The sequence below is a fragment of the Acipenser ruthenus genome, chromosome 6 (assembly GCF_902713425.1).
Source record: "Acipenser ruthenus chromosome 6, fAciRut3.2 maternal haplotype, whole genome shotgun sequence".
In the NCBI taxonomy this organism is placed as follows: Eukaryota; Metazoa; Chordata; class Actinopteri; order Acipenseriformes; family Acipenseridae; genus Acipenser; species Acipenser ruthenus.
Window position 1 is genome coordinate 35575956 of NC_081194.1, and position 16144 is coordinate 35592099.

A 16144-nucleotide genomic window follows, 5' to 3' on the forward strand; every position below is an offset into this window, starting at 1 on the left:
TACAAATAAATACATTTCTGAATAAATGTATTAGTTGATCTAACAATGACACATTTGAGTCATTAATTGGCCTTACATTTTTTGTTTTCAACACAAAAAATTCCATACACTGAAAATTTGGGACATTACAATCTGGACAGTATGTGCTTCTCAGTAGCCTAATATTCATTCACAAGTCTAAATTATTTTCTGCAGCTACCCAAAAAAATGTATAACATGGGAACAGTGATTCAAATGCTTGCTAAACTTTATTATTATTATTATTATTATTATTATTATTATTTATTTGTTATAAAATATAATAGAATTAGTGGAAAGGTTCTAACAAAGTGTGGCCATAAAGAATAAGAATACTGTACTAAAAAGATATGTAAATAGATGCGTGTGAGCCATACAGATACAATACAAGAAAACCCTAGTTTGTTTATGTCTTCATTTGATAGATCTGTAGAACAAATATGATTACACTTATATACAGCACCGCCTCCTCTATTCTGTTTGGTTGTCAGCAACATCACTTTCATATGCGATTTGCTTAAAAAAAACAACATGAATGACAGCATATATTAAATAAGATCAACTGAACGCAGAAGTTGTGGTGCTTATTATGGTGACAGTTTCTTCAAGTTCCTTCTTGTTTTAGCCTACAGCTTCTGTTTAAAGGTACAGCGGTCTGTCACAAATTCTCACCACTGGCACAGAGCCGCTGGCATTAAAAGTGATAAGTGTACAAAAACGTACCTGCCACTGTGGCGTACAAGTATGTAAAATTGATCCGCCACAGACCAAATTAACCCGCGTTTGGCGGGTGTTCATTTCCATCCCTGCATAAGTCCATCTGATCTTTCTCTCCCCTCCCCCCTTTCATTTCATTCATCCAAGCCAGTTTAAACACAATATATTTATGGTACTGTATGCTGAACCCAGCAGCCTAGAGCAGCACTTCACCATAGTGTCATTAACAAATGTGCTTTATGTAGAGTATGTGGGTAGCAGTGTGGAGTAGTGGTTAGGGCTCTGGACTCTTGACCGGAGAGTCAAGAGTCCAGAGCCCTGGGGGACACTGCTGTTGTACCCTTGAGCAAGGTACTTTACCTAGATTGCTCCAGTAAAAACCCAACTGTATAAATGGGTAATTGTATGTAAAAATAATTTGTAAGAAAAAAAAAAAAGTAATTGTATGTAAAAAATAATGTGATATCTTGTAAGAATTGTAAGTCACCCTGGATAAGGGCGTCTGCTAAGAAATAAATAATAATAATAATAATAATAATAATAATAATAATAATAATAATAATAATAATAATAATAATAATAAAAAAAAGACATTGAAATGCCACAACAGTCAATTAATGGTCTCTTATTGAACTAAATGCAATTATGGGACAACTATTCTTTGTTTTGTTTCCAGTTATGGTATCAAGTGCATTGTCAAAAAAATAATTCAAGACCGAATGTAGATAATCAACCAGCTATATAGCCTTTCACTTTTTTTCTTTATGTGGGAAAAAAATTGTAATACACAAGACAATTCAAAGTTCTGATGTTATGCTCCAAATGTTTCTTCTATAGTCATGTAGATCATGAATTTTGCCAGGCGACATGCTAGAACACCCCTGTTTGGTTTACCCACCTGATGGTCCTGGATCTTTCTGCCTACCACTCGGAATGCATTGTTCCCTGTATGATGGTATATATGAACTCTACTGAAGCCAGTCGATCCACCAGCTGGCACCCACTTCTTGTTGGCATCATCATATACCATAACAGCAGCTCGGGCTTGACAGATGCTCTGTTCACTGTAAGGAAATGATAATTTAGTTAAAACAGAACAAACACAAAACAAAAACTGGTAAGATACAGAGTACACTAGGAAGTCTATAAATCAGAGGACTACAAAAACAGGAAAGAAGGTTTGTACTTAGAGGATGTGTTTAAATTGGCAAATTTAAGCACTTATTGGATAGTAGTTTTCTGTCTTTGTAATTCGTCCTACAACTAACCAAACTGCTCACACACCCCTTTTGCCTGTAACTGTACTATATGCTCTTTATTATATTTCTGGGTCAGTCACTGATTATTGGGGCCAATCAGTGCCATTTTCACAACATGGACACCACACCACAAACTTTCATGCACAAATGTTCCTATAAATTATGCAGACCATGTTATATCCATGGGCACCAATGGCCTCAATAAAATCACAGACCGACTTTCCCCTGGGTACATTCCATTTGGACAAAAGAAAACTTTTGCAGCACAAGGCAGTTGGTTAATATAGAAAATAAGTATAAAACAATGGCCACAGCCATAGTTCAACTACTGGTCTAGAACACTCCTTGTATTCTTTCCAATAAACAGTACAGTAAACTATGCACTGTAAGCCAATGCAATCTAGGCATGTTGAATTATTCAAAAACAGGATCTGTTTGTGTCATTCTTTTGCTTTAAATTATAAGTTAACTGCACTGCAGGAATTCAACATGCTCACTGAGGCCAACACTGCTGAGGAATGCAGTTTAAATTCTAATGCGCTAGTATAAGCATTCTCAAAAACAAGTCAGAGCAAAGGAACACATTGGATATTCCTCTCAATGTAAACTAATTGCATAGAATACTGTACAGTACACGTAAAATACCTATAAACATACTGTTCAGCATTCATTAAGTATTTTGTATTGACTGTAGGTTTCCTTGGTTGGTTTTCTATGCTAGAAAAAAAAAAAAAAGACAAATACGTACATTTAGTCTACACAATATATCATACATCAGCAATACACAGTACTGTTCTTCTGCAGTAGATGATAAAAGCAGCCCCCCCCCCCCCCAATTGTTTTTTAATCCAAATCAGATTATTATTATACACATTTTTTAATCTTATATTATTGGTTCAGTGCATCTGATCATCTCCCACAGTTCTTCAATATTAAAACAGCAGCAACTTTCAATCTACTTCTTTGGTGAGCAGTATATCTCTGGTAGACAATTTGATCTTAACTGACCCTGTTTTTTGCAACAAATCCACTGGAGAGATTAGTCTACACTTAACTCTTTCATTAATCTTTCAGAACAGGTGGGTTGCTTATCAAAGACTCCTGTCTTACATTACCTACTGTACCCACCAACATACATGTTCAATTAAACGCCTCTGGTGTTTATTTACAATATTTGCCAGCAGACCCAGCGCGTATTCGAGACCGTCGATTATATAAGATCACTAGCTTCACATGCTTCTTTGTTAAAAGGTTGTGTGTCAGTGGGACCTAAGTAACAGTTTTTTTTTTTAGCAAAATGACATTGTATTGTACACCCTCAAGTATAAAGCAAAAGTATTATTATGGTCTTTTTATATGCAAAGGGTAACAAGGATACGGTATGCAAAACATTGGAAAATGAACAAGCAGAAGTACAAATTTGTATTTAAAAAAAGGAATTAAAAAACAGATATCAGAACACAGGCGTGTAGGCTATACTTACAGTATAACAACAACAACTTCTAAAAGCAATAAGTATCATCAAAAATAATGTATTGTTTACTCTCAAACTTGTACACTGTTAATACAACAAAATATGTTAAAATACACCAAGAGGTTTGTATCTGGCCTACTTTCAGCACGCTTAATCAAAAGTTTTAATAATGTAATAACTGCATTAAACAAATATGCACTACACGTAGGCCTACCTTTAATTACGTTTTCTATTATTATTTATTAATCCTGAGAGTCACTTTCATCACTGTCACTTATTAGCAGTTCATTGCGCTCAAGCTCCTCCTCATCTTCCTCAGCCTCAATGGCAATGACAGAGACCCGGCGTTTAATAGAGACCCGGCGTTTATTTACAATATTTACCAGCAGACCCGGCGCGTATTGGAGACAGGCGATTATTTGAGACCCCGGCAATTATCTGAAGTTTTATGGCAGTCAAAGGAGTGATAACTGAAACTTTAACCTTTAAAAGTTTGTGATGCTTGAATTCGGTTTAATTGGGTCTACTCATATTCATCAGAAAACATCTGTTCAAAATGTGCAAGCATTTGGTTTTCAGATCCAATCTGCACCAAAACTACTACAAAACTGTTTTTAAATGGATGTTAAATAGTGAAGCAAAACTTATTTTAAGCCTTGGTTATCAATCCTTTAAAAAAAAGGTACATTTATACTGTGTATAATGTAAAAAAAAGCAGCATCATATGTAAATTCCATTCCAGTCTTGTATGACAGGATGCAAACCGGTCTTCTGCCCTGGAGGGTCCATGCATTGAGGAATTAGAGAATCTATGGAAAAAGGAAATTATTTTTTTTTTTCTTTTTTTTTTTTTTTTTATTAGCAGACGCCCTTACCCAGGGTGACTTACAGTTGTATACAAAAAAATTATCAAGAATTACCGTACAATTAATAGCAAGATACAAAATACAAATTTCAGTCTTAAGAGCAACAGAGCAGCAGAACGTGCTGATGGGTCTGCATTATCCAATTTCATTTGCACATATGTGTGGACATATTTTTAAATGTTTTACAATAGCTACACTTAAACAAGGCATACATCTGTTCAATTCAAGAATGACACTAAAATTTGCTAAAATAACCATTACAATTTTATCAGTTCACAAAAATGTGTGTTGTAAGCATTCTGTAAACTGTATTGCTTAATAATGTGGGTGTTTAAAAATAAACTTGCACTGGCCAACCAAGTTTTCCTTAAAATGTTTGCTGTGAAAAAAATATACCATAAAGCAAGATAACTAAAACAAACAAAAAACTGCAGTACCAAGGGGTTCTGTCCTTTTTGTACAGTAGGCTTCTGTAAATCAGTCCAGACTTAATTAGTGATTTGTTCAGGGTAGCTTGTACCATACTAAAAATGACTCTTCTTGGTTACTTGTTTTGATAGCCCAGATGTGTTTCATAACATACCGCTTCTATCAGCATGCACTTCATGGTTCACCTCATTGCAAAATGAATGTGCCCTATGAAGTGCCAAACATATACCCCACCAGCCTATCCACAAACTTCCCACATTCCTAAACCACACTACTATACAGATCAGCACTCACATATCCAACCCTATAAAATGTTGACTTCAGTGACAGCTAAACGAGTGTGACACATATCTGATTATTTCATTTTGGCCCGTTCCATCCCTTGTCCGTTTTTTCAGGGAACACTAGAAAAATACAAAGTCAAAAATACACAGCCGACAGGACTGTTTTGAAATAAGTAAGCTTCCATTTAGATGTACTGTAGTTTTTGTGGTACAATACTATATTTTCAACAGAAGGATTTTAATTCAGAATGATAGGATTCTGAAAATACAGTATATACATATATACATAAATAGCAGTATGTAAAATTCCCCATTAACGACCTAGCAGCAAAATGAAATCAAAATGTTACCCACACAGAACTGCGTAAAAGACAATGCAATTTAGCAAAAGATTTAAAAAACACCAGGACTCCAGAATTAAAACAGTATCCAAAGTCAGTATTCAAAATTGCAGAATATAGTGCTCGATAAGGCCCTAATGTCACAGTTCACTTGCAAATGAAAATGCACAAAAGCAACTAAAGAGCTCAGATTTAAATAAAATGCATCACAGTATCTAAAACTGTTTAATGATTAACTTTTACATTACAGTAGCTTCGTTCACTTTGTTTTTGCTGCATTTTCATCATGTGAAATTGGAGGAAGCGCTGTGTAACTGCACAATAGACAGACTGATTTGGCATGTGAGAAAAAAAAACTGCGGGATGTGACTGATAAACAAGTACATTGTAACATTGAAGAGATGGGCATCATATCAGAAAACTGGTGACAGAGTCGGAAATCGCATGTGAAAGGTAAGTGCATTAATTTGCTTATTATATATATTTTATATATAAATAAAATTTTATATATAAATACAAGGGCGGTAAAACGCGACTGACGTGTATCTGGGTAACGGATATCCGAGTGCTGATTGTATACGGAGATTAAATGCAAAAAATAGTTTATTTGAGAAAAACAGTATAATACTTATTTAAAAAAAAAAAAAATTGAAAAATAATAATTACACAGGTCTGTATTTGACACAGCTGTCCCACTCAGAGTACTCTACTACTCAACAGTATCATTCCAACCTTCTCCTGAAATGACCCACCTACAGGTACTTATACTGTTTCTATCATTAGCCCCTCCCCTGGACTACTGCACTACATTACAATTAAAGTATAATTCAATCCAATGAATTTACTGTTAAAATACCAGGTACTAACTCATTAAAATGTTGGGGACAGTTCAAAACCAAATGATCCATCCCCCCCCAAACTGACTATTAATAAGCACACTCATGTCTAAAATAGAGCCTTACGTCATCGCTCCAACGCTTCCCAACATGGCTGCGTCCAGGGCTACGGTCTGCATTTACTCCAGAACAAGAAATGTATTTAAAATATTACCAAAAGCTTTCACTCCCCTTCCTTAAATAAATTTTAAATATATATACACTACCGGTCAAAAGTTTTAGAACACCTCCATTTTTCCAGTTTTTATTGAAATTTACGCAGTTTAATGTCTCAATGTACTCTGAAATTAAAGCATAGAACAAATAAACAATTGGAGATAAAAAAGAAATCATGGAATCGTTTTGTTTAACAAAATTTAATCTAAATTTTTGACTCAAAGTAGTCACCTTTTGCAGATATAACAGCCGAACACACTTGTGGCATTCTTTCTACAATGGAAATCAAATATTGTTCGGAAAGTTCTTCCCAACACTGTTGCAGAAGTTCCCACAAATGTGTTGCACTTGTAGGTTGCTTTGTTTTCACCCTTCTGTCCAGTTCATCCCAAACCAGCTCGATGGGGTTTAAGTCTGGAGACTGTGCTGGCCATTCCATGATTTGAAGCCTACCGTCTTGTTCTTTTCTTCTAAGGTAGTTCTGACATAGCCTGGAGGTATGTTTTGGGTTATTATCTTGCTGTAGGATGAACACCTGACCAACTAGGCGTATACCAGAGGGTATTGCACGACGCTGCAAAATGCTGTGGTAGCAGTTTTGGTTCAGGGTGCCACTCACTCTGTGCAAGTCGGCGACTCTGGATCCAGCAAAAGAGCCCCAGACCATCACGCTTCCTCCTCCATGTTTGACAGTTGGTGTCACACACTGAGGAACCATCCTTTCGCCTACTCGACGGCGTACAAAAACCCTGCGTGATGAACTGAAGATTTCAAATTTTGATTCATCGGTCCATAAGACCTTCTTCCAGTCTTCAGTAATCCTCTGGTGGTGCGTCATGGCCCAGGCAAGCCTCTTTTTCTTATTTTGCCATCTTAGCAATGGCTTTCTTACTGCCACTCGACCTGTCAAACCTGCAGCTCGAAGTCTTCTCTTCACAGTTGAAACTGAGATTTGCTTACTTCGACCAGTGTTAAGCTGTGCTTGAAGCTGTTGTCCTGTGAGCCGCCTATCACGTAAGCTGTTGACTCTCAGAAGCTTGTCTTCTGATTCTGTTGTGGCTTTGGGTCTGCCAGACCTCTTCCTGTCAGAGTTTCCTCCAGTTTCCAAGTGACTTTTGATGGTGTAGGAAACTGTACTCACCGACACCTTGGCTTTCTTTGCAATTTCTCTAAAGGAAAGACCTACACTTTTAAGGGCTATAATGGTCTGTCTGTCTTCCTTTGTTAATTGCCTTTTTCTTGCCATTATGAGAGCAATATACTACTTCCTGCAGTACAATGCTGTCCAAATAATGCTTAAGAGGGTGTAGTAACACAGTCTGTTCCAACACTGCTTTTATACAGGCAGAGGGTTTGAAGTAATCAACAAAAGTTGGGACACCTGTAGGAATTGTTAGCATCAACTTTCAAGGCTTAATTTACTTCCATTGCTGCAGAACAGCTGTAAGTTAACCCATTACTTGTTCACCCATTACTTGTTCCCTGAAAAAGGCCTTTTTGTATAACTCTGAAATGTACATTATTTTTCAGTTTTTGGTAACCTAAACTTTTTTTTTTTAACCTCTGTCAGTTTACCGCTTACCTTTGTACCATTTCAGGTTATTCACTGGATTTTAACTGCTTAAATTTCAATAAAAACTGGGGGTGTTCTAAAACTTTTGACCGGTAGTGTATGTGTATATGTATGTGAATATGTATATGTATATACAGACGTGCTCAAATTTGTTGGTACCCTTACAGCTCATTGAAATAATGCTTCATTCCTCCTGAAAAGTGATGAAATTAAAAGCTATTTTATCATGTATACTTGCATGCCTTTGGTATGTCATAGAATAAAGCAAAGAAGCTGTGAAAAGAGATGAATTATTGCTTATTCTACAAAGATATTCTGAAATGGCCTGGACACATTTTTTGGTACCCCTTAGAAAGATAATAAATAATTGGATTATAATGATATTTCAAACTAATTAGTTTCTTTAATTAGTATCACACATGTCTCCAATCTTGTAATCAGTCATTCAGCCTATTTAAATGGAGAAAAGTAGTCACTGTGCTGTTTGGTATCATTGTGTGCACCACACTGAACATGGACCAGAGAAGGCAAAGGAGAGAGTTCTCCGAGGAGATCAGAAAGAAAATAATAGACAAGCATGGTAAAGGTAAAGGCAACAAGACCATCTCCAAGCAGCTTGATGTTCCTGTGACAACAGTTGCAAATATTAAGAAGTTTAAGGTCCATGGAACTGTAGCCAACCTCCCTGGGCGCGGCCGCAAGAGGAAAATCGACCCCAGATTGAACAGAAGGATAGTGGGAATGGTAGAAAAAGAACCAAGGATAACTGCCAAAGAGATACAAGCTGAACTCCAAGGTGAAGGTACGTCAGTTTCTGATCGCACCATCCGTCACTTTTTGAGCGAAAGTGGGCTCCATGGAAGAAGACCCAGGAGGACTCCACTTTTGACAGAAAAACATAAAAAAGCCAGACTGGAATTTGCTAAAATGCATATTGACAAGCCACAATCCTTCTGGGAGAATGTCCTTTGGACAGATGAGTCAAAACTGGAGCTTTTTGGCAAGTCACATCAGCTCTATGTTCACAGACAAAAAAATGAAGCTTTCAAAGAAAAGAACACCATACCTACAGTGAAACATGGAGGAGGCTCGGTTATGTTTTGGGGCTGCTTTGCTGCGCCTGGCACTGGGTGCCTTGAATCTGTGCAGGGCACAATGAAATCTCAAGACTATCAAGGCATTCTGGAGCGAAACGTACTGCCCAGTGTCAGAAAGCTCTGTCTCAGTCGCAGGTCATGGGTCCTCCAACAGGATAATGACCCAAAACACACAGCTAAAAGCACCCAAGAATAGATAAGAACAAAACATTGGACTATTCTGAAGTGGCCTTCTATGAGTCCTGATCTGAATCCTATCGAACATCTATGGAAAGAGCTGAAACTTGCAGTCTGGAGAAGGCACCCACCAAACCTGAGACAGCTGGAGCAGTTTGCTCAGGAAGAGTGGGCCAAACAAACTACCTGTTAACAGGTGCAGAAGTCTCATTGAGAGCTACAGAATATGTTTGATTGCAGTGATTGCCTCTAAAGGTTGTGCAACAAAATATTAGGTTAGCGGTCCCATCATTTTTGTCCATGCCATTTTCATTTGTTTTATTATTTACAACATTATGTTGAATAAAAAAATCAAAAACATTAAAAAAATGGTTAAAATGAACAGTTGCATTCAAAAAATGTAGATCAGCGACAAACAAATAGACGTGCATTAACAAAATGCCCTGAAAACTTATCAAGAAAACAATTTAAATGAAGCAATAAGCTCAATAATAAAGCGAAAAAAGGAAAAGAAAAGGTTACATTTTTTTTTTGTTTGTTTTAACTCCAATAACCCTACGTTATCTTTCCCCAGTCAAATAGTAGGGTGCCTAAATAAGCACGGTAATTTACCATAATAAAAAATAGCAATGAAAAAGAAAATGTAGAACATAAAAAAGTGTAACCAGATAGTCAATGAAAGACGACACATTATTCAAATTCTTTGTCGTATTATATATTTAAGGCAAGTTTATTTTTTCCGTTAAAAGTGCTCCCAGCTATAATGTTCTGTCACCGGCTGTACAGAATTCCTGGGGAGAACCCTGTTTGTGTAAGTATTTCAATTTAGTTTTTGATCAAGGTAGTAGTTACTACGCCCAGCAATTGCCACAGTTGGGTCTGGAACCAACTCCCCAGTAATGTTGTTGTTCTGGGATCAATAAGCTACTAACAACCAAACGAGCCAGATGGGCTGAATGGCCTCCTCTCGTTTGTAAACTTTCTTATGTTCTTAATAAATCTAACTTTGATTGGCCAACATAAATCAGGTGGTAATGTGTTTGTGAAGTGACAGAACCATATTTGAACGTTATTTGATCCTCTGATGTCTAAACATAGGATACAGTGTAGGGCTGCTTATTACAATATTGGTGTCAAAATAAAACAGCATTTTAATCAAAAGTACCAGGAAAATATTAAATGGACAAATTGGGTATAAATCAGTACAACCGATGCCAATTATAAAAAAAAAAAAAAAAAAAAAAAAGTAAAATTTGGAATACACCGGAAACGCATAACACTATGTATGCTTAATATTCTTAATCTAATCTAAATCGCATGAGTTTCCCTAACTTAATTTTTGGTTATTAAAGAGTTGGTACATTTTATTATTAGTACATTAATTATCTGTTTCTTTTAATATCAGTCGGACAATGCATAAATAGCTGGAGTTTGCCATTGCCTGATGTGAAGTTTTTGCATGCAGCAGAAGAAAAAGGTGCTTTTCTTTTTAACCAGCACTCCATTTTTTTTATTTGACACTTTACACTCAGCCCTATTTCCGTCTGTTTTTCACAGTTTTCATTTATGTATGTTGAACTACTGAATAGTTTGTACGGCATGCATGTAACATATCAAATTAAAAGGCCACAAAATGTCCTTTTATATTATGTAAGTTGCAACAGGATCAGGCATACTATATGTGGAAGAGATGATAATATATGTAAAAAAAATAACACACACACACACACACACACACACACATACAACCACAACATTGCACCAACCTCAGTATGAAATTAACATGGGGGGGAAGCTGAGCTTCTAAGCTTTCCAATGATACTGCCCCTTTCAGTCTAGCCGCTACAATGACGGAGCAATAGGCTCAAAACGAAACCTAAACTGAACTGTCACACACACTGAATACGTCTTTGGAAAGCTCCGTCTGTACTTTTAAACCAAGCCATGAACCAAGTAGGTGGCTGTGGCAGGATGGCTTGCAGTGGTGAGGTGTGGTGACGTCACGGACCAGGAAGTAACTGAACCAAAACAATGGATGGGCAGGTGAAACTGAATGCAACGGCGTTCAGCTGATTTTTATTAACTAAATAAACAAAACAAAAGATTTAAATCATCAACAAACAAAAAGGCACAAGGGCCAAACGAATAAACAAATACTGTTTAGCAGTCGTTTTTAAATGTAGTTATTTCTCCTCGCTCTCTCTCTGCTCCCTGTACTCTCCTCTGTACACTCCACCCCCCGCAGCACGGACAGCTGCAGGTTCTTCTACTCTGGCCGAGGGATTAACTAGCTGTTAATTATCTTATTACCCCTCGGCCACAGTCTGCACACGTTTGGTAAGGATGCACGACTGTCAGCTAGTTAAATAATCAGTAGCTGATCAGCCACGCATCCTCACAGTTTTTAAATTATAAATAACAATAACAAAAGACGCGGCGCTTTTATCCGCGCCGCAAACAAATACAAATAATAATAAATAAATACATAGGGGCGGGACACTCTGCCACAGTGGCTTTTATGGTGCCCGAGTAATATGTGCATAACCTTCGGTGCCCTGGCGCCCCAAAATGAATGGGGCCGAGTTTTAAGAGTTGAAGCGAAAGCCACCGCTTGCAAAACAACATCTAGATAGACTTAATATTGTCTTTTTTTTTCCAAAACTGGTTTACTTACTGCAGTGTACTGAGTTTCTATAATCCTTAAAGATAGCGGCCGAGAATCACGTACGAGAGAATAAAGTCTTGCGGTACTTAAAATATCCAGCACTACTTTTATTTATTTATTTTAACCAGAAATACTCAGAATGCGGCTCATAGTGCTTTCGTCACCGACACCCACTTCCTTATAGATTGTTGTAGCATTTCATAGGCATTCTAAAATTGGGTGAAAAATACAGTAGCTTGGTGTCTTAATATCTCTGCAGAATTTTCCCGCATTGAAAGTTGCAGATATGCGGGAGCAACTTGGAAAATACGCGATTCCCACAATCCTGCGTTGAAATTCAAGCCCTGCATTAATGATATAACTGGACTGATTAATGAAACTGCTGTGTCTTAGGCAAAAGGGTCCCTTGGTTCCTGGCAGGAATACTAAACTGAAGATGGCCAGGGTTAGAAGGGGGTATCTGGACTGGATGAGGCTGAAAGTTCAGTGAAAAGACTGTAAAACTGCAAACACAAGTGGTTTGGTGCAAGGAAGACATAAAATATAGATATCAACAAGTCCCAACTGCAACAACAAGCCGTTGGAAGCAGACAAAAGACAAATCTCAAAGATCTGTGAGTTAAACAGGCGAGGTACACAAGTGACCTCATGAAAGTAGTTACTCAGCAGAGTGAAAAGACAAGTATCCGAGCAAAACTAAACATTTTGCGCTACTCATCAAATGCTAAACAAGGTGCTGTCACTCTGCTAAGCGAAACTGCAACTCCGGAACTCTGCCTAAAAACAGACCCAAGACGGGACTCTGCCTGAAAACAGACCCAAGAAGAGGAATCAAGCTGCAAGCGAGTCACTACCACAAGCAACGAGACTGAGGCCTGGCTGTAGGACTGTCGTAAAACCTACAGAGGCTGTTATCAGACAAACACAGTATTAGTATTATTATTATTATTATTATTATTATTATTATTATTATTATTATTATTTATTATTTATTTATTAGCAGACGTCCTTATCCAGGGCGACTTACAATTGTTACAAGATGTCACATTATTTTACATACAATTACCCATTTATACAGTTGGGTTTTTACTGGAGCAATCTAGGTAAAGTACCTTGCTCAAGGGTACAGCAGCAGTGTCCCCCACCTGGGATTGAACCCACAACTCTCTGGTCAAGAGTTCAGAACCCTAACCACTACTCCACACTGCAAAAGAAACTGTGCCCTGCTACCTGCATAGATAAAAGTTTCAGCAAAGGAGTACAGAGCGAACGGGCGCTGTTGTGGATCTTATAACGAGGACTGAAGACTGTTGCAGCTGTTTGTTGATTCTATCGAGAATTGAAAACTTTGTTGCCGAGTTTGATCCAATGTGGGATTGAAGACTTTGTTGCCGAGAGGAGAGCCTTTTGAACTGGACACTTCAACAGACTGAGTTTCCAAACCAGCAGACCAAAAGTCTAGTATAATTCCAGTTGCATTTTCCTTTTATGGAACTAAATTAATTAATTGTAACACATTCACATAGAATTGAACTATTAATTATTTAGTTTGCACACTTTGTGTGTGAAATAACTTTTAGTGAAACTTGATGAAGTAACTATAAGTAATCTACCTCGTTGTATGAAGAATTTCTTTAAAAGTAAACTTGCCATATATTCAATCTATATACCATTAAGAAGCTTAATGTTATATATTCTAAGATTATCTGCATCATTTCAGTTTAGGCTGTATGTGTGTATGTGTGTGAGCAAGTTATTAGCTATGTCACAGCCTACTTGGGCGAAGGAAGTTGCTACTTTGCGTGTGAGGAGAAAGACGGCGTCACATTTCAATTGCACTGCTAGCCGCATGAAATCCATGAAAGCTGTTTTGTGCTTAGAGACTAAGATTTACTTTCTGACTTTTCTAATTTCTGTTGAATAGTTGTGTACTTAATAAAATACTACTATTGATTAAACATTCATTGTGTCTAGCGTGTATATATGCGAGTTCATAGTAAATCCTCGATCTTTGTAACACGTCAATTAAATATTATTAATAAAGAGAACTAATCAACCCAGATAAACTCTGAATTATCAATTACTGAATTGTTCCTGCAGTACTATACTGAAATTATCAATTTTGTTATTCAAATAAATGTCCAATATCTTTTAAAAGTCAATAGGCATGACAGGGTTAAAGCAATACTTCATGCTTCAGGGCAGATTCAAGATGGATGAAAATTAAGTAAAATATATAATTTATTTAAGCATTGTTTCCTTTATTTAGGTCATTCCATGGAATAAGGAAACCATGCTGAACAGTGCCAATGGTTTTTAGCCTTAGATCTTATCAGCCAGCAAGAATACATTTAACAGTAACATGGGGGACAACACTGAGTGCAATATTAGTCTTGAGGACTTGTTTTGCCATTTCTCTAGCCAGTTTTGGCTATATGCTAGCAGCTGACTTTCAGATATGCTGGCTACAGGGTGGAATGCTACTTTGTCATTTCTCATTCTCTGTACCAGTATAATTCAATTGAATACACAGATATACTGTAGTGTAGACATTATTTATTCACAGAGATTTGATTTATTAAATGACTGGCTAGCCACTAAAATACATTGGTTGCTCCAAGGAAAATCCTCTTTGGACACAGGATACTAATTTTGTAGTTTGAAAAACTATGGGAATAGGACTTCACCTGTAATAAAGATCACTCCACTAAACAAAATACATTCACTCCCAAATTAAAGCACACAATATTTATTTATAGACTGCCACTCCATTCTAGCACCAGAAAACAGAAGGTATGCCTCTAAACTGAAGATCTGTGAAGGACGGAACACAAGCCATTATTTCAATTATACTCAACAAACCATTATCCACTCACTGCATCCATGTTGACCTTGACCAGGATTCTGTCACTTAAATACTCATAGTAAATGTAATAAAACTATGTGCAGGACACAATGTTGAATTTTGAAAAAAATCTAACTAGTACTGTATTACAGTAATACGATACTATGGGATCTTTCTTCATTAAATGGTAATTTTCCTCAAATAAAATAAAACAAAGTGTTTCTAAATGCAGCTTCACAAACATCAGAGCTTCAGAAGCAGAAGAGATTAACCACTCTAGGGATGTTACATTACCAAAATGATGTCTTATAACCATAGCATTTGACATTAACCCTTTGCAGATGGTCCTATAATTTCAAATTAGATTAAGGATGTAATTGCCTACCACGCAATGACAAGTGTGTTGGTTTCGTAAAAGCTTTTATCAGGCAATTAACCAAAACACATTTAGGTTTGGGTCATAAACCAAGAGTGATACTTATGCTAAAAAAATAGCCTCTTTCCTTGATAGGTTAACCTATCTATACCTATCAAGGAAGGATATGTCTTTATCCTACCAGACTACTGGGAGGACATGCACTGGATCACTAACTAATAGCATACCGCTGCCACCACCCGGAACCCCGGGATACTACAGGTAAAGAGATAAGGTGCAAAAGGTGGGGACAAGACCATAAAAAGTTCAAAGTTTTAATTTAAGTTATTAAAAATCACATCTACAATATTATAAAATAAAGCATAAATATATAAATAAAGTACTTAACTATCAGACGCTGTAGTCTTCAATTATTCTGACCAGAACTTAACCATACTATATAAACCTATTTATGCATTACACATTTCACTATTTGCATTACCTATAGTGCTCATATAAAACACACCAGTTTTTGTAAAACATCATAAATTACAAACATACAAAACTTGTAATTATATTCAATCCACAACAAATCAAAACCAAATTTATCAACACACATCCTACATTAAAAAATAAAACAAACACTTTATATAAAATAGTGAGTGAGCATTTTAAAACTACTGTGTAAAAATCATACATGCACACCACACTGAACTACTTCAGTATAACGTTTACCAAGGACAGTATTTAATACAGGGTTAAAGCAGGTTGAAGAAGGAGCTGAAGTTAATATTCCAATATAAAAAAGTAGTATTACTGAACTGCTTTTATGTAACGTTTACCAGGGACAGTATACAATACCAAATTACTCATGGGAAATGAGAAATGTGAGATTTGAGAGACGTTCTTACTAAGCTCTGTAGGTATCAAGCAAATCACTTCCAGAATTTGTTTCCAAAGCATGTCCGGGTTTGATCTGTGGAAAGGGTGGC

The 16144-nt window shown here is 36.7% G+C and overlaps 1 protein-coding gene across 3 annotated transcripts in view; it reads right to left on the minus strand.

Annotated features, from left to right (window-relative positions):
- The window catches only part of enah (ENAH actin regulator), a 203447-nt gene that overhangs the window by 120976 nt on the left and 66327 nt on the right, over window positions 1–16144 (minus strand). For 2 of the 3 annotated variants that reach the window (XM_059025352.1, XM_059025349.1), the window contains exons 1-2: window positions 2640–2680; window positions 1634–1799 (exon numbers count right to left, since the gene is read on the minus strand). In XM_059025352.1, the coding sequence (XP_058881335.1) occupies window positions 1634–1799; window positions 2640–2665 (192 nt within the window). In that variant the 5' untranslated portion in view covers window positions 2666–2680. Of the gene's footprint in view, window positions 1–1633; window positions 1800–2639; window positions 2681–16144 lie in introns of those variants that run through there. The other variant, XM_059025350.1, reaches the window with a different exon arrangement.